At 32.3% G+C, this 18,415-nt stretch overlaps 3 protein-coding genes across 4 annotated transcripts; 1 reads left to right on the plus strand and 2 right to left on the minus strand.

Annotated features, from left to right (window-relative positions):
- Positions 1 to 7,603: 7,603 nt before the first annotated feature.
- On the minus strand, positions 7,604 to 10,158 carry LOC117921690 (subtilisin-like protease SBT1.9). Its single transcript, XM_034839645.1, has one exon. The coding sequence runs from the start codon at positions 10,038 to 10,040 to the stop codon at positions 7,752 to 7,754; it is 2,289 nt and encodes a 762-aa protein (XP_034695536.1). The 5' UTR covers positions 10,041 to 10,158; the 3' UTR covers positions 7,604 to 7,751.
- Positions 10,159 to 12,754: 2,596 nt separating this feature from the next.
- Positions 12,755 to 18,414, minus strand: LOC117921602 (protein HAPLESS 2). Of its 2 annotated transcripts, none has more exons than XM_034839543.1 (4): positions 18,368 to 18,414; positions 15,300 to 15,458; positions 14,249 to 14,349; positions 12,755 to 13,327 (listed from the first exon to the last, which is right to left on the minus strand). In XM_034839543.1, the coding sequence occupies exons 2-4, from the start codon at positions 15,395 to 15,397 to the stop codon at positions 12,834 to 12,836; spliced, it is 693 nt and encodes a 230-aa protein (XP_034695434.1). In that variant the 5' UTR covers positions 15,398 to 15,458; positions 18,368 to 18,414; the 3' UTR covers positions 12,755 to 12,833. The 2 variants fall into 2 exon arrangements, with proteins under 2 accessions (XP_034695434.1, XP_034695433.1); XM_034839542.1 differs by lacking the exon at positions 18,368 to 18,414 and adding an exon at positions 16,083 to 16,145.
- On the plus strand, positions 16,341 to 16,889 carry LOC117921603 (mitochondrial import receptor subunit TOM7-1-like). The gene has a single exon (XM_034839544.1). It carries the CDS (start codon positions 16,410 to 16,412, stop codon positions 16,629 to 16,631), a length of 222 nt encoding a protein of 73 aa, XP_034695435.1. The 5' UTR covers positions 16,341 to 16,409; the 3' UTR covers positions 16,632 to 16,889.
- Position 18,415: the final 1 nt, after the last annotated feature.

Below are 18,415 nucleotides of genomic sequence, written 5' to 3' on the forward strand. Positions count from 1 at the left end.
CTTGGAATCCTTCTTCCGTTGATCACGATTATTATCATTAATAACAAAGTGTTGATAGCCTAAACATGATCTAAAGGTCCATGGTTCAAACCCTCGATTCCTCATTGTTTTCCTGGTCATACCAAGAGTCGTTGCTTTGAAATTGTGGGATATCCAGATTGGTGGGATCAATCTTATTGCAGTGAGTGCATTTGAAGGTTGACTTATCAATATTAGGGCTTGTCTTAGGATGGATGATCGTTGTCGGACTACCATAGCGACAAAATATCCAGGATTTCAGTTCCATGACTCTGATACCATCTTCAAATTGATAAATGGTAGTTTTTTTCATTCATACTTTCATTCGTTCATGTACAGAGTATATATAGAAGGTAATCACCATTATAAGAATGGGAAGGAATGATACAAGGAAAGAATGATATAAGGAAATAACAACTAATATCCTAATATCTCAACTTTCCTAATATCTCAATATTCCTAATATCTCAATATTCTTAATATCTCAACTTTCTTAATATTTAAACATTCCTAATACCTCAACACTAAATAATATAAGGAAAGAATGATATACGGAAAACATTCCTAATATCTCAACAAATATCTGTCATTTGTGTTTGACCTAAATTAATAAATAAATAAATAAAAACCAAAGGCTTAAATCAATTATTATTATTAAACCAATAACTCGATTCTTCATATATAAAACTAATTACATGACATGCATACTCCTACTGGAAACTTGATGACTTTCAAGAATCAAAATTCTCATATTAAGTTAAATTATCAACTAATTATTTATAACTTTTAATATTGGGTCATAGGCAAAAAGTATATACTAAGTTGACTACCAATCTTCAAACTACTAAATATTCTTGCCTTGGATTATTAATCTATTTTCCACTTGATCTTCAATCCTATTTGTATTTTAATAATATTTTTTTAGGAGGATTAGTTTTGTTTCATAATATAGTTTAGGCTAAAAATTTTAAAACTCATATCCTAAAACATGGAAAGAAGAACAAATTTGCATCAATATTATAATTTGTAACTTAATTAAGAAACGATAAAACTCTGTTTGGTAACTATTTTTTAAAATAATTCTCCAATATTTTGTAAAATAAAAGTATGTTTTGGATTTTGAAATATTTTTAAACTATTTTTAATATTTTTAAATATATTTTAAGAATAATTTTTATGTCTAAAGTTTTATTTTTAATCATTAGTATAATTATTTTTTTTAAAATAACTCTAAAAAACAAGTGAATGTTTTTTTTGTTGTATTTCTACACTTAGTCTAATGTATTTTATTTGCAAGAGTTTTATTGGTATTGTTTAAATTTATCCTTGTAGGGTCTTTCAATATAAAATTTAAGAGTATGTTTGATAGTGATTTTAAAAACTTAACACTTGAAAAATAAACATTTTTAAATGCTAGAAAAATTAAAAACACTTTTCTGGAAACGTATTCTAAGACACATTTAATTGTCATCTTTCCCAAATTAATTATTGTTTTTTTCTTCATCTTTATATAAGGTGACGTTTGTATTTTTGGCTTTTTATTGAAAACAATTTGCTTTCAGAATTTAGGTTGTTTGTTTTTTTTTTTAACTTTTGATGACTTATTACTGAATTTAAAAATTTTTTGGCTAAATAGAAAAAACCAATTTTTTAAACATTCCCCGATACGATTGCAAGCCGACGCCCAACCCTAGCCCACACATCCCTTATAGCTCTCTACAACCGACGATCCTTTGTCATCGATCTCTTTGTCAAGAATTGGGATCACCTCAAGAAACCCAGAAAAAGGCGTTCTTGTGTCTCCGATCCCGCAACAGCCTATGGAGCCTCAACGGCGTCCTGAGTTCGTGTAGGCTCCGACGTCTTCGGATTCTTTTTCGAAGATCAGGAGCATTGAATGTGAAGAAGAGGAGATTGGTGGTATTGATGGGGGCAGTCTTGTAGATGGTGGTGGTGAGGTTGAAGAGAGCGTCGGAAGGCCGAATGGGAGAGGAGTGACTGTGGCGGTTTTGAAGATGTTGATGGTTGTAATTCTAGCTTTGGGGACGAAGAAGCTCGCAGTTGGTATCACAATGTCTGTTTTGACCAAACAAACAACATTGAATCCACCAGAGGCTTCCACTCCCAGAACTCTGAGTAATGCTTCTGTTGAAGAAATTCAGATTGTTGAATCTCAGTTTGTTAGGTAGAGCATTTGCGCTCAAACTATTTGTTAAGATGCCCATGAGAGTTCTTAAATCATGTGAAATACCCCCCTCCAAATGATTGAACGCCATTGAAAGCTGCTGAAGAGATAAAAGGTTTCCTAAAGTAAAGGGGATAACCCCTGTTAGATTGTTCTGCCTAAGCCTCTAAATTAGCAGTTTAGGCCAAAATGGAAGGGAATCTGCCCCATCAGATTGTTCTTGTCAAGCACTAACATAGACACTGGCCAAAAAAAGGTGTTTGATTGATTGGGCTTGTATTTGTTTGCCCTCTTGAAGAGCCAAGGCTTGGGCACATGAAGTGAGCACAAAATAGAAAGTGTACTCATTGGGGTATAGGCCTTAGTGGAGCAACTTGTGGTAAAAGTGGAGGGAATTAAGTGGATGTGAAGTTTGTGAAAAGGTATTAGTACTTAATAGAAATAAAATATTTAAAAAACAAACAACTCAATACTTAATACTATTAAGCATTAAGTTAAATATTAGTTCTATTTAGAATTAAACCAAAAAAACAAACGCTACCTAAAACTTGTCATGTTCTAAGTATTGGGTATTAAGACACTTGTTCATCGTCCATATGGATAGATGACCTCCCAGCGCATTATTTCAGATTTGTATAGGTCTGCATTCTATGGGCAATTTTTTTTTTTAAGAGCATGTCAAGTTAGCACAGATGTGCTTTGAGAATAATCCTATGCCCTTTCTCTTCCATGACTACGTCCTACAAGCTTCCAAACAAGTGTCCCACCATTGCTTAAGTAGTCCAGGTCCGATGGGTTTGGAAAAGTTGTCTTAAAGCCACAATTTCAAGGTATAACATTCAAATTTATATCAATATCAAACTATGGACCTCGCATTTTGGCTTGATGCGTTTCCACTCGATGGCGAAACTCTCTTTTTATTTATGTATGAAAAATTGATCTATTGTTTAGAAAATTACTTGGAGTCACCACTTATTTTTGTTTTCTTTTTTTTAAAAGGGTAAACAAAATAAGAAAGAAAACTCTAAGTGTGACTCCTTATTTGGAAAAAGGGGTCTATGGAAAACCAAATCGGGGCTCGGGGGTCAGGTTACTTATTGGGAAGGTACGATAAAGACCGTAACACCCCTCTAAGTCCCTAAAAAATAGGTCTCTACTAATAAAATGAAGCGTGTGTGGCAATTGATTGATTAAACGTGGACACCAAAAAGTGATCATACATTGAGAGCCAAAACAAAACATGGAGAATGGCTAAAGTGAGAGCGGGTGCGTACCTTGGCGGCGAGCGAGTAATGCGCCATCATGAAATGGGGTTAGTGCACAAGAATGAGTATAAAATATATCACATGCATCACCAAATAGAATATGAAATCACTAATGGCACACATGACATTTCACTTAAGTTCATTTTTATTCTAAGTAAAACTTCTTTGATGTTAGACTCCCATCAAAACCCAATTTATCTTACATGAATTGGTTTCACAAATTTCATTATTTCGGAATTATGAAAAATTCATTCTTACTTATGTAAAATCAAGAGAAACAAAAGGCTATTTGAGAACCAGAGTGGAATTAAAACTATTCAATGGAAAACTGGATTTTTGAAATTTATTTGAAAATTGGAGTCTTGGAAATTAAATTTAAGAATTGGAGTTTTTAAAATTATTTGAGAATTAGAATTTGAAATTGCTTAAGGATGGAATTTTAAAAAAATAAATAAATAGAATAATAATAATAGCGAAAATAATAATTAAATAAATGAACGTGAATATTGGAATTTTTTAAATTGGAAATTAATTTCGGAAATCGGAATTTTGAAAAATTGTTTAAGGTTGGATTTTTTTAAATAAATAAATAGAATAATAATAATTAAATAAATGAATGTGAATATTGGAATTTTTTTAAATTGAAAATTAATTTCGGAAATCGGAATTTTGAAAATTTGTTTAAGGATGGATTTTTTTAAAAAATAAATAAATAAATAAATAAATAGAATAATAATAATTAAATAAATGAATGTGAATATTGGAATTTTTTTTTAAATTGGAAATTAAATAAGAAATTAGAATTTTGAATTTTTTTTAAGGATGGAATTTTTTTAAATAAATAAATAAATAAATGGAGTAATAATAATAACGAAAATAATAATTAAATAAATGAACGTGAATATTGGAATTTTTGAAATTGCAAATTAAATTCAGAAATCGGAATTTTGAAAAATTGTTTAAGGATGGAATTTAAAAAAAATAAAAATAAATAAATAGAGTAATAATAATAACAAAAATAATAATTAAATAAATGAACGTGAATATTGGACTTTTTGAAATTGGAAATTAAATTCGGAAATCAGAATTTTGAAAATTTGTTTAAGGATGGATTTTTTAAAAAATAAATAAATAAATAAATAAATAAATAGAGTAATAATAATAACAAAAATAATAATTAAATAAATGAACGTGAATATTGAAATTTTTGAAATTAGAAATTAAATTCAGAATAAGGATGGAATTTTTAAAAAATAAATAAATAAATAGAATAATAATAATAACGAAAATAATAATTAAATAAATGAATGTGAATATTTGAATTTTTTAAATTGGAAATTAAATTTGGAAGTCGGAATTCTGAAGAATTATTTAAAAAAAACGAAGATTTTTTAAAAATTAAATTTGAGAATCGGAATTTGGAACAATTATTTGAAAATGAAAATTTGAAGATTAAATCTAAGAAAAGGGAATTTTGAAGAATTATTTGAAAATGAAAATTTGAAAATTAAATTTAAGGAAAAGGAATTTTGAAAAATTATTTGAGAATGAAACTTTTGAAAATTTGATTTGAAAGGAATTGGAGTTTCGAAAATTTGTTTGAAGGTGACATTTTAAAAATTAAATTCGGAATTGTGGGGTTTTTGGAAAATTAAATTTAAAATTTTGAATCTTGGGAAATTAAATTTAAAATTATAATTTTAGAAAATTATTTCGAGAATTGAATTTTGAAAAATTAAATTTAAAAAATGGAGTTTTGGAAAAGTGAATTTCGAAGATTAAAGTTTTGTAAACTAAATTTAAAATCAAATTTTAGAAAATTATTTCGAAAATGGTATTTTTTTTAAAATAAATAAATAAATTTGGAACTTTAGAATTTTAGGAAATTTTAAAGAGTTATTCGAGGATATAAAAAAAGAATAAATAAAATAAATAAAGAAACAAAACTTTTAACATTAAAAATTAAAAAAAAAAAACAAAAAGATGGCACGTGATTACTATATGTGGTAAATTAAAGTTTGTTGGTTTTGCTTTAACATTTAAATGAATCATTTAAGGAATATAGATGTATAGGAGATAGTGGTGTAGATAAAATGGGTATGATGGTATTAATAGCGTAGGGTATGAATGATGAGGGGTATGGGTAGCTGGTAATGATTATGGTGGATGGGTAGGTTTTGCAAAAGGTCTTGTGGGGCCATGCATGGTGTAGGGAATGGGCTATGGGACAACAAGTGGGGTAGGTAAGTTTCTCCATCTCGGGCAAGGTTCAAATTTATGATGGACTTTAGTCAACCAGCCCACCAAAAGTGTTCCCATCTTCTCATCTATTCCAACTTGGGAATCCATGTAGAGACTATCCCACATCACCTTGACTATTATCTTCTTTGCAAACGAGTCCACTGGGTCTTTTCATTTCCCATCCAACGCGAACACAGAGATCAGGACATCTTGAATTTTCTTCCTAAAGAATTCTTTAGTCGTCGCCACCGCACGGATTTCCTCATCATAATAGGGCTAGTGTCGTCTCTTCCCGTCACAGAAAGCATGCAAACCAGAAACCCATAAACCTCCTCTGTTTGCTTATTCTCTTTGCTTCTCTCTGTAAAACTCACTGCCCACAACCTAATTCTGCCCAGCTCACTTTAACCCTCTAGAAAGAATGACCATATTCCATTGTGAGCCAGAAGTAGGGGAAACAGCAAGAACGGGGCACCAAAAATAGGAAGCAAAAATGAACCCATACAAACCACGTTTCATGCTTCCATCATTGAACTTAGATGTAGGGGGTGGGCCAAGATGGAACTCAAATGAGTTTTAAAAAAAAATCAATACGTGAAAGCCAAATATCTCATGTAAAATCTCAAAATAAAGGCCACAAAACAGGTTGGAAATTAAGCATAAAGTGAGTACGAGCAAGCTCAGATTCCATAAAAACAAACAAGAGTCCCCAATAAACACATTCATACATCAAAATAGAATCTCATGATACTTAGAAAACACAATAAAATGGCATGGACATGAAAAAAAAAATTGCAGCTTATAGAAACAATACCTGTATCTTCTTCTGTCAAGGCGATCCTTCTGTGTGTTTATTCCTCTCTTTGATCAGTTCTCCCTTCCTAGCTCAAATGGTCTTCCCTCCAGTTGTCTTCTCTCTCAGGCTTTTTCTCGAAGCTCCACCCAAAATCTCTCTGTAACCCCCCACAAAAATATTTCATCCCTCCCCACAAACGTCTCTACCACTCTTTCTATTACTCTCCAGCTTGCTCCCTAAGCAACCAACTTGCTCCCCTGCTCACGGTTCAGCCAAGATGTCATCCTCAACCACCACCATGGCAGGATGGTGACATCCGCCACACGTCTCAGCAACTCGTTCCTTGCAGAAAGAGGTCCTCCCACTTCAAATGAAAATTTTTTTTAACTCCTCCCGGGTGGTGTCCACAAAGGGGTCTATACAAACGTTTTACTTGGCAAGTGTTTTAGAAAACAATTTAAAAAAACGATTTTTGAGAATAATTTTTAAAAACTGTATTATGATATTTTATATAATAAAAGTCTATTTAGAAATTTGAAATACTTTTGACTTTTTTTTTTATATTTTCAAATATACTTTAACTTTAATCATTTTCCACATTTATACAATTATCTTTTAAATTAATTAAAAAACAACTAAAAAATATTTTCTGAAAATAACTTGATTTCCATTTTCTTATTGTCAACCCTGTTTTTTTGTTTTTCCTTTCGTTCTAGAAAACAAAAAAAAGTTTTCGAAAATAGGTATTAAACAAGGCCTTTTCTATAAGAATTTTTTAAATTTATGTTAAAGCCAAGATTTTTAGATACCATTTCAAAATTTGTACTAAAATTAATTTTAGTTTCTAGTTATAAGGGGTTTTTTTTTTTTCTCCATTTCGACGAAAACTATTTTTTAGCAATGTGGTTTCAAACTGATTTTTAATAGGAAAAAAAAAATTTATCTTAAAGATAAATCAGATAAAAGAGCAATTTGACTCAAAATTTGAATGCCAAGGGAAAAAGCTCTTCTCCCCCTTTGGCATTATTACTTGCACAATGATTATGGGTGCATGAAGAGCTTTGCTTTTGAAAATAAGGCAGAGAGACACAAAAGCACTCATGGTAAAGGGGGGACATTTATTTACTTCAACATAGCGATGGTAGACCACACAGCACTCATGGCTATGCTATTTGGTGAAAATGACCAAAACATTCATGTACTTCTACATAGTGATCATGGAAAGCTAGCCAAAAAGCACTTATCCTTAAGGGTCACCAAGAATGATGCTTGTGGCCACTATTGGACTCCTCACCATATACTTCCCATCACTAGAAACCCAACTCAAATGCCCATGAACCACATCCTCTTCCATCCACTTTGGGCCCTCTAAAATAAGCTTGTAGCTCAGCTTCTCATACTTGTGACTGAACACCAGTTTCCTTGGCACTACCTTCACCTTCAACCCTTCCATAGGAGTGAGCTTTGCAGTATAGCTTGACCCACCTTCTCCAACATTGGTTAAAGTCCTTGAAAATACTTGTACAATTGGTTCATTTGGCGATGAACCCACATCATTGAAGTAGGCAATGAAAGAAGGGTAGTTGAGATCCAGAGAAGGGTTCAAACACTTGTGGGAGGATGCCCTTGTGATGACTTGAATTTCCCTCTTTGTGAGCTTCATTCCACAGAGAAGGTTTATGTAGTCTTGGGCAGTGGCATTGTAGATGAGTCCAGGTTCAAGTGCCTTGTTGGGGTTGATGAGCCCAGCTCCCATGTCTAGTGGGGTGGCTGGGGAGTTCAGGTTAAGATTATTTTTTATGGGGTTCATGGTATTGTCCATTGAATCAGTTGTAGTAGTCATGATGGCAGACCGGATCGCGGCTGGGCTCCAATCAGGGTGTGCAGCTCTAACCAATGCCGCAACGCCCGCCACATGAGGAGCTGCCATGGATGTCCCTGACAGGATGTTGAAGCTGCCAAACCATTGCCGGTCATGACCGGCGAAAACTGGACTTAATGGTGACCAAGAGGCCAGTACTGATGTGCCAGGAGCTAGAATATCAGGCTTCAACACACTTGGGCAGTATGCAAATGGCCCTCTAGAGCTATAAGCATCCACCTTTGGTGCTGGCTTGGTACCAAGAGCTGTCTTCTGAAATTCCGTACTTCCTATTGGATCACTGCTCTTGTTTATATAATCTATGACGGTTTTGCCATCCATGATGCCAATGAACGCTGCTGGGAACTCGCTGCGGGTGTAGAAATCCGAGAAGGAGAAGTTAGAGATGAAGACTGCTGCCAGAACTTTTGAGTTTCTTACATTATCAATCTGATCATCAATACTCATCAGACCATCTCTGCAGACAACAATCTTGTCCTGAACCCTCTCCAGAATCTCCATACTTTCACATCCATCTAGAAAAACAAGGGGTTTAGCCTTAGGAGAACAATCCCCAGGATACAAAGAAGGGAAAGAGATTCTAACCCCATCTCCCAAAGTCAAGACGCCGTGGAATTCTCTGTCTATGGTACCAGCCCCAACTGTTACCAGCCATGGTGCTCCATTTTCTATGGTGCCAAACAGTGGCCCTGAATTTCCAGCTGATGCTGCTACAAAAATTCCCTTCTCCATAGCTGTGAAGCAGGCTATTGAAATGGGGTTTTCATTGAGTTGGCTCCCTCCTAGCCCCAAGGACAAGGACAGGATGTCAACACCATCTTGAATCGCTCGGTCTATTGCAGCAAGAACATCTGACGAGTAAACCTGGCTTAGATTCCAAACTACTTTGTACATGGCTAGATGAGCTCGCGGCGCCAGGCCGCTAGCGACCCCACTCCCATATCCAAAATAGGACGCACCATTGACGAAGCTGCCTGCAGCGGTGGAAGAAGTATGTGTTCCATGTCCATCTGCATCGCGACACGAGCTCATTACAGTGTTTGAATTAGGGTTATTGGCTGTAAAACCCTTGTTAAAAAACCGGGCTCCGATCAGTTTCTTGTTACAGAGGGAGGAATTGAACTGGGTGCCAGTCTCACACTCTCCTTTCCATCTTGCTGGGACTTCACTCATTCCATTATCCTTCAGACTCTCACTTTCAGGCCAGACTCCGGTATCAACCACGCCAATGATGACACCGTCTCCATAACTTGAAGCCGGCCACGCTCCATTATCATAGCTCAGGCCAAGGAACTGGGGAGTGTGGGTGGTGTGGAGCTTAAGAGGAAAGTCTGGAGTGGAGGAAAGGTATCCAGGGGTATTCTTTAGGGATTCAAGCTCAGAAGGAGTGAGAATTGCGCTGAATCCATGGATGGAGCTAGTGTAACTGTAGATAAGCTTATTGGTGGTGGTGGGGGGCGGTGCTGAATCATCTGATATGGCTGAAACTATGGCTGAAAACCAGGTGTGGTGGCTGGAGAAGGGTTTGGGCATGGTTGATGAGTCCATGTGAACTATGTATGTGTCTGCAGATTGTGCTGAATAATTGGAGGTGAGGTAGGAGATTGTGAATGTGATGAAGCATAGAATCTTGAGATCATTTGCAGAGGCCATGAGTGAAGATTAATGCAATCCTTGGGGATGAATCTTGGGTATGGATACTGGGATTTTGGACACTGTTTCTTAATTTATATTTGCAATCAGCAATTGGGTGTGGGGGGAGGGGGCTCTGGTTTCATTTACCTACAAAACCCCTAATTTCTCTTAAGAAACGAAAGGGAATAATTTTGAGGTGGAATGAGAAAAATGGGATACCTTCACAATGTATATGTTTATATAACTTTAGTGTAGGGTAATACTTTTTCTAATAATTTAAGTTAATTATAATTTATTATGATATTACTCCTCTCTTTTATTCTTTTTCTTTCATTAAGTCATCAAGTTTTGATTCCCAATTTGTATTATTTCCAGATGTGAATTAAGGACTAATTTTCTTTCAAGAACTACATCATTAATATTTCAAATAGTTTTATAATCGAGAGTAGTTAGTGTTTCAAAATTTTGTAAGTCTGATAATATAATTTGTTATATCGAGCTATCTTGTCCGTCTTTTTTTATTTATTTCTCATAATAGGTTTTATTCAAAAAAATTTGCAAAAATTTAGTATCATAGTAATTAGTGTACAATACATCATCATTTCTTGTATTTATTAATAATGTGTTGTTTTAAATTAATAAAATAGAGTGTCAACTCATCCATAGAAAGATAATCATGGTAATTGAATTATCGTAACTTTTGGAGCAAGATATATTAAATTTGACAATTTTCTTTTCTAATTTTTATGTTTTGATGATGATAAAATAAGTAATTGAAACACCCTTAAAAGACTAAGATAGAATAAAACAATCAAAGTGGTCTTCTTCAATGAACCCTAAAGTGGCAACACCTGTCTCCCACATCATTATTAAATTCCTTGCCCCTTTGACCTTTCTATCCAATTCTTCTATTTTATTATGAGTAACATTCTTCTACTTGAATTTAGAATAAGTTTTTCAAGTGGAGATTTATTTTTTTCAAAGGAATTTTACTGTAAAATTCCTCTACTTTATCTTCTTAATTTGACCTCATATCAAAAAAAATTTATTGGGTTATTTAATTAAACTGGTAATTGGAACCCAATTTTGGAAATCTAACCCTTCATCTTTTTTTTATATCTCAATTTGACAAAAATATCCTTATTATTTTCTTGTAAAAATAACCATTTCTTTTAAAACATACTACAAATATTTGAAATAGTTAAGAATATTTATGTTAAAAATGATTTATTTTAAAAAAATGTATGATAAATTCACAAATAAAAATTATTTCATTCATTTTAACCAATAATGAAAATATCGGTAATCACGGATATATCGGTACTTCGATTTTATGGATATATTTGATATATCGAAGACATATCGACATATATTTTGACACAAAATATTGGTGATGTAAAAATTAATAAAAATTCTGAAAATATTAAAAAAAGTAAAAATAGATATTTTAAATTTATTTTTAATATATATATATATAATTTGTCATATTTGATAATAATATCCTCTACATAGATAAAAAAATATAAATTTTATAAATGTACATTTATTATTAAGTTGCATTATAGATTATTTTATAATATTATTATGATAATATGTCTAATTTTAAAATATATTTAATATTAAAATTATTGTCGATTTTAATTTAAATGTATTCAATGATATCAAATAAATAATAATATATGCATAATTTTTTAATATTTATTTTTATTATATTTAATAAATATATAGATTATATAAAAAAAAAGACCTATTAAGAAAAATATGTTTTTAAATTTTTGGTAATAAATTAAGTCAAATATAAAAATAAAATAATTACAATTTATTTATTTAATAATAAAAAAATCGGTGAAATATGATAAAACAAAAAAAATCGAAAAATTGATAAAACATCAGTAAAATATATGAAAATATTGGTTGACGGATATATCTTCCCGAATTTTGTATCGGTATCCACGGATACTGGATATATTGCGGATATATCCAGATATTTTAATCCTTACTTTTACCCAATTAATTATTATTTCTTTATTTTTATAATAATAGCAATAAGCAGAAATATTATGCGTGCTTCCTAAGGATAGTAACAATATCATTGCACAAGGTCCCAATTTGTGTTTTAATCTATCATTATGGTCATGGAGGAATTGCAAATCTAAAAACAATTTTTAATGATAATTAGAGGATTGATTTATTAGAATTTTAAAATAATTAATTTTCAGTGGTAGTTAGAAAAAGATCATCACTATATACATTCTTCAATTGCAATTTTTGGTAGTAATTAATTGTGTTGGTTTTTTGTTGTGAACATGCATGATTTCACTTTTTCTTTTACCTTATGACTTCATTATGAAAAGGTCTCCTAGGATTTGATCTTGGCACAAAATTGAGCAAAAGCCATGACCATCTACTCCAATCTTAATCAATATAATAATTTTTTCTTTTTGTGATTAAAGACATGACCATATAGCTTCTTGCATATTCATGATCAAATTCCATTTATATTCAAAAACTAAAAAAATGATACCGTATTTGTTAACAAATACATTATGCATACTTTTTAGTATCAGTTCGGTACATATTGAAAAGTATCGCTAATTGGGTAGCATCAAATATATAATTCAGATTTCATTATTTTGTACCCGAGTTCCATTGTTTTGTATCTAATATGCGATATCCTTATTCAACAGCTTGAATTTCATCACATACTCTTATCGATTTGGGTTTAAATTTGATATATTAGATTTGTTCTACTTATAAATTTACATGTATGGTCATTTTAATGATGCTTCACAATTTTTCTAAATCATGTTTTCACCTCATGAGCTTCCTCTTTTTACTCATGGCTGCCTCTCTTCGAAGATTTCTCACCTTCTTCCCTTGAAGTTGTCTTGAGCTCCTTGCCTTTCGGGATCCTCGCTTGACATGAAGAGACACTTCTCTTGTCTTCGACTCCATGTGGTGATGATGATGGTGATGGTGGTCGTGGGGATGAACATGATCATGATCATGATCATTTCCTCTCATTTTAAATGATTTCCTCTTCCTACTAAAGCTCAAGCTTTGATAATTGTTTGAAGATTCACTTGTGTCACTTGAGTAGTGCCCTAATTCAAAGTCTTTGAACCGTTCATGTCGCCGTCGACGATTCACGCGTTTGGTGTTCTTGAGCTTGTACCATAGAAAACAGGTGATGTATTTCAATGCATGCCAATAGGTTTCACAAGCAGCATAGCACATTTTACAGAGGCTTCTTCCGATGCATTGGAAGATCCCAAGCTTGAACATGAGGTAAAAGAACAACAAGGCTAACAAATAGAAGATAACAAAGAATCAATGGTTTAGTTAGTTATCAAACATGACTGCAAACTAGTTGATTGGTGTTTTGGCTCAAGGTATTACCTCTAAGAATATGTTTGATTCTCATAAAGTATGAACTAAAAGAAAAAAAAATGAATATTAAAGAAAATGATTTTATCTCATATGGTTTATTGAAAATAAAAATAAAAATAATTAAAATTAGTTATTAATTTATGTACTTTCAAAATATTTAATCTTTATATAAAAGGAAAAAAAAAAAGTGAAATGAGTTTAAAGAAGTAAACAAAAATAATTTATAAGCTTTAAGTCATTTTTTTTACTTTTTATTTTATTCTTTATTTTTCTTTCTATTTGCTTTTTTAATATTTTCTTTCAATTTTTCCGTGAATCAAGCATGGACTTTAAGATTTGGCAAAATTAATATATTTCCAATCGACTATGTCTTGTATAGATATGAAGCAAATAATAGAATTATACTATGTTTTGCTTTAATCTAAAACCATTATCAAAGTTAAAAGTTAGGTTTTTCACAATTAAACTTAGGCTTTTAACAATTTTTTTTTCTTTAAAAAAAAAAAGTCTAAAAAGGCTATCCACTTTTTCCAATTTAAAATCTAAACAAGTTAAGCTAATTTGGTCAATATTTTAGGCTTAAAAATATTTGAAAAATTTTAAGGCTTAAACTACTAATTTTCCTGCAAGTAATAACTTTTAGGAAAATCAGTAGTTGAACACCAATATCTTTTCTTTAATATATATATATATATATATATATATATATATATATTTACATTTTTTCATAGTATTCATTAGTACTTTCCTCACAACCAAACATCATTCTAAGGAATATCACAAGAAAATCAAGTAAAGTTAATAAAAATTAAATAAAAGAGGATAGAGAAAATTACTTATGTAGCAAAGGCCTAAGACCAAGAACAGCTTCACCAAATTGGAGACGCATAAGTGCTCTATGAAACAAGTTATATCCCATGTTCCTGCACAAACACCCCTGCAGGATCAACCACATCAGAGCTATATCCCCACTAAAATAACCCAAAATATTCATAACGAATAAGCATATGCAGATGAAGTTGATTTGTGTTTGTTGGATAATTTTTTTTTTCCTTTTTTTCTTTTTTCAAAAGCTTAAGTTTATATTACGTGCTCTATGATTTTTATAGCATATTCAATAACAATTTCCTAAAAATTTAAGTTCTCTTATTCCGCATATATACACAATTATTTAAAAATTTTAAGCAGATAGAATTTGGATTTACAATGTATATTATGCTCTCTAACATGAATATGATATCATGTTTGACCATCGGTTTTCTCGAAAATTTAAACTATTAGGATTTTGACCCATATCGTAAATATCTTGGTCAATATATCTCTGATATTATTTCAAATAGTTAATTTTTCTAAAAGTTTAAAATGTTGGAATTTGGACTTGAAATGTATATCGTACTCTTTATCATGCTTTTGATAACTTATTCCATCAATTAATTTTGTTAAAAACTTAATTAGTAAGGTTTAAACTCACGATGTATATCATATTCTCTAACAGTAGTTAGAACTGAGAAATAGTTTCCACTATTTGTCGATGATTGAAAACAAGAATTAGGGAGAATATAAGAAAAAAATTTATGTGTTTAATAATTGAAGAAAAAAAATTATGAGATGAAAATAAGTTTGTGAAAACTACATAAGGTTGAGATATAAGGAAGAGCGAAAAACATATGATGAAACGAGGACATATGGTTTAAGATCTAGATATAAGACGCAGGAAAATATAGGATGTTTTAGGGTTTAATAATTGTTCGTTTTTTTTTTTTTTTATGTTGTATGATATAAATGAATGATTATGTCTCATTAGATGTAGATAAAGTTAACCTAACTACATTACAAACTCATAGAAAAATAGTGCAAGAGAATTAGTGAAATAGAAAACATTCTTACTCGCAAGAATCACCAAAAATGGTCTTGATTGGAGCTACAAAGGCATTTCCAAGAGCACCCCCAATGCCATTTGCAGCTTTACTGATTACAGTTCCCATGCCAAAACTCCAAGTTCAGAATCCCACATCGACAATCTATACCATCTTCATCCTCATCACACTGTCACAAGAAACAGGAAAAAAGAATTCTTATTGAATAATCCAAAGAAGCCAATTTTCACATCAATTAGTCACTTTTCTACAAGAATTCACACCGATTTGCTTTTTCTTTCTTCATCTGAAAAATTTGGAAAAATCAAAGCCCAGTTGGTCAAATAGTTGTTTTGGATCAACTAACTAATGGGGTTCTCTTGGTTCTTCTTTTTGGCCATTCAGATTTTAGTTTTTCTCGAAAGCCAAACATCCCCAAGGAAAAAACAGGCAAATGAGAAACCAATTGGTCAAATAGTTGTAGTGGATCAGTTAATCAATGGGGTTCTCTTGTTTCTTCTTTGGGTCATTTTCATGTTGGGTTTTAATTCCGGTTGCTTCTCTTTTCCCACACTTTCTCAGGAACCAAACAGTCCCAAAGTAAAACCACTTTCTTTATTAAAAAAAAATGAAAATCAGGGCCCAATTGGTGAAACAGTTGTGGTGTTTCTTCTGTGGATCGTAAGTTATTTCTTGAATGTTGGGTTCTGATTCTGGTTCCTTCTCTTTTCCCACAGTTTCTCAGATACCAAACAGCCACGAAGTAAACCACATTCAATTAAAGAAAAACCAGGAATCAAATCTTTAGTCTGACCTGAAAATCTTGATGAGAGAAGCCCTAGAAATCCACCAAGAAGACTGAGAGACGGTTTTAAGGGTAGAAAATTTGGAGAAAAAAATTGAAAATTTTCACCCGTTGAATACATGCATGCATGTTTGGGCCAAATGGAGTTATGGGCCCAAAGTTATTGGGCCTGAGGACCAATGGGCCCTAAGCCAAAATCCACGTGTCAATACCACGGGGATCCAAAGTTAGGGTTTAAGATACAACAAGACGGGAGACAGAGACCCACAGAGAGAGAGAGAGAGAGAGAGAGAGAGAGGAAGAGGGTTTTAGAATTCAGAGACGAGGGGAGCATCAATGGCGTCTAGGGTTTCAGTGAAGGGAAAGGGCAAATCGATAAAGGGCTCAAAGGATGTCTCTGAGGGTCATTCCACAGCCAAGTGCTTGAAGGATTGGAGCAACTGGGCTCTGAAGAAAGCCAAGGTCATCACGCACTATGGTTTCATTCCAATGGTGATCATCATCGGTATGAATTCTGAGCCAAAGCCTCAGCTTTATCAGCTTCTTTCCCCAGTTTGAGGCCAAATCTGCAATACCCAGATCCCATAGTTTATCGGAACCTTCATCTCTCTGATGGATCGACACAATCTATAGGATATGTACTAGGCTTTTTCTCTTTCTTTTTTATTTTCTTTTCTTGGTTCTGAATTTTAGGTTTCAGTTTCTATAGTTGAATCTCTGTGTAAGGATTTGAATTTGCAGTACCCAGATTTGAAGCCTAAAATAAAATCCATGGTTTTTTCAATTTCTGGATCATGATTGAATCCAGCTATGCAATTTTAAGATTTCTTGATTTATTTGGTATGGTTTATATATAGGATTGTTCAATGACTTTGACAGATTCAGAGCCTCCCTTGATATCCAAATTCATAATACCTAAATCGAAAATTTCGCTTTGATGTTGATTTGTTTGATGGGTTTGAATATACTTGATATGGTGTTTTCTTAGGCTTTTTCACTCTCCATGTTTGTATCAGGATATAGAATGAAACTTAAAAAAGAAAAAGAAAAGTAGATGATAAGAGTCCTGAGGGAGATATGTATTGAGTTTTAGAAAAGAAAGTAGTATTATGCAGATATATCTAATGTTACCAGAATTGCAAATGATGAAACAAAAGAGAGAATATAGAAATTGCATATGATGAATCTACTTGATGTCATGTTTTCTTAGCCCTTTCATTCTCTATGTTGGGATCAGAATGTAGAATGCAACTCGAAAATATAAACAGAAGTGTATGATTGAGTCTAGACCGAGTCCATCGTCTGTTCTTTTAGTAGCTGTTGATATATATCTGTTTTTGCCGATCAAAAATGGGAAAAAAAAAAAAATTGATCTAAGCCTTGAGAGAGATAATATTGTGGGTATTAGAAAAGAAAGTATCATCATTCAGATACGTCGATGTTGCTGAAATTGCATACAAGTCAGTAACTAGAGCAAGAGCAGTTGTTCTAGTTACTTTTTTGTTAGATTTTGTGGATTGGTTAGGCTCCATATAGGGTGCCGTTGTTTTTTTGTGTGTTATTGCCCTTTTTGGTTTTTTGTGTATGTATACATGATGTATACTTTTTATCAAAAAAAAAAAAAGCAAGAGCAGTTGTTGCAAATTTCCTATTACAGTATCCTCATGTAAACAATTAGCATTAAGCCGTTATTGTTGTTGTTGCTGCTGCTGTAGCATGGCTATGGATGAACTTATTGAGAATATTTGGTAGATGTTTAATGGCTGATGTTGTTTGTTAATGATATTGTTTTAAACACTTAGTTTACAGATTAAATCAGAGGTTAATTCAAAGTTAAAACTATGAATCTATGCTACAGATAACCTAAGCTAGCTTGAGATAGAAGAGTGCAAGTTTGTTAAACTACTATTACCATGAGTATAGTGAAAGTTGATGTTGTTGAATGAAGCAAAGCGCTGTTGGTTCTGTTATCTTGGATCAATTGTTTATTAGGTAGAAGGGATTGGGAAGGATGTTGCCTAGAACATTATAGAATTGATGAAGTTGAGAAATTCAATTGGAACATAGTGTGAGTTCTTACATCGGTTACAGGAAAAGTTTCTGAGACCATAAATATATATGGATACATACATAAACACACTAAGTTCCTTTTAATTGTGTAAACGTGTTTTAAAGTCATGAAAGTCTTAGGTTAGAACTGATAATATCTACACAGGATGGAGCGATGGGCGAATCATTACCTATATAAGTAGACAAATATAACATTTGTTAAGAGGTTTCTTTCTGTTAAGTACCTTGAGTCTGTTTTCTTCATCTGGATTATTAGCATGTATGAAACTTGG

The sequence above is a fragment of the Vitis riparia genome, chromosome 9 (genome assembly GCF_004353265.1).
Source record: "Vitis riparia cultivar Riparia Gloire de Montpellier isolate 1030 chromosome 9, EGFV_Vit.rip_1.0, whole genome shotgun sequence".
Taxonomy (NCBI): domain Eukaryota; kingdom Viridiplantae; phylum Streptophyta; class Magnoliopsida; order Vitales; family Vitaceae; genus Vitis; species Vitis riparia.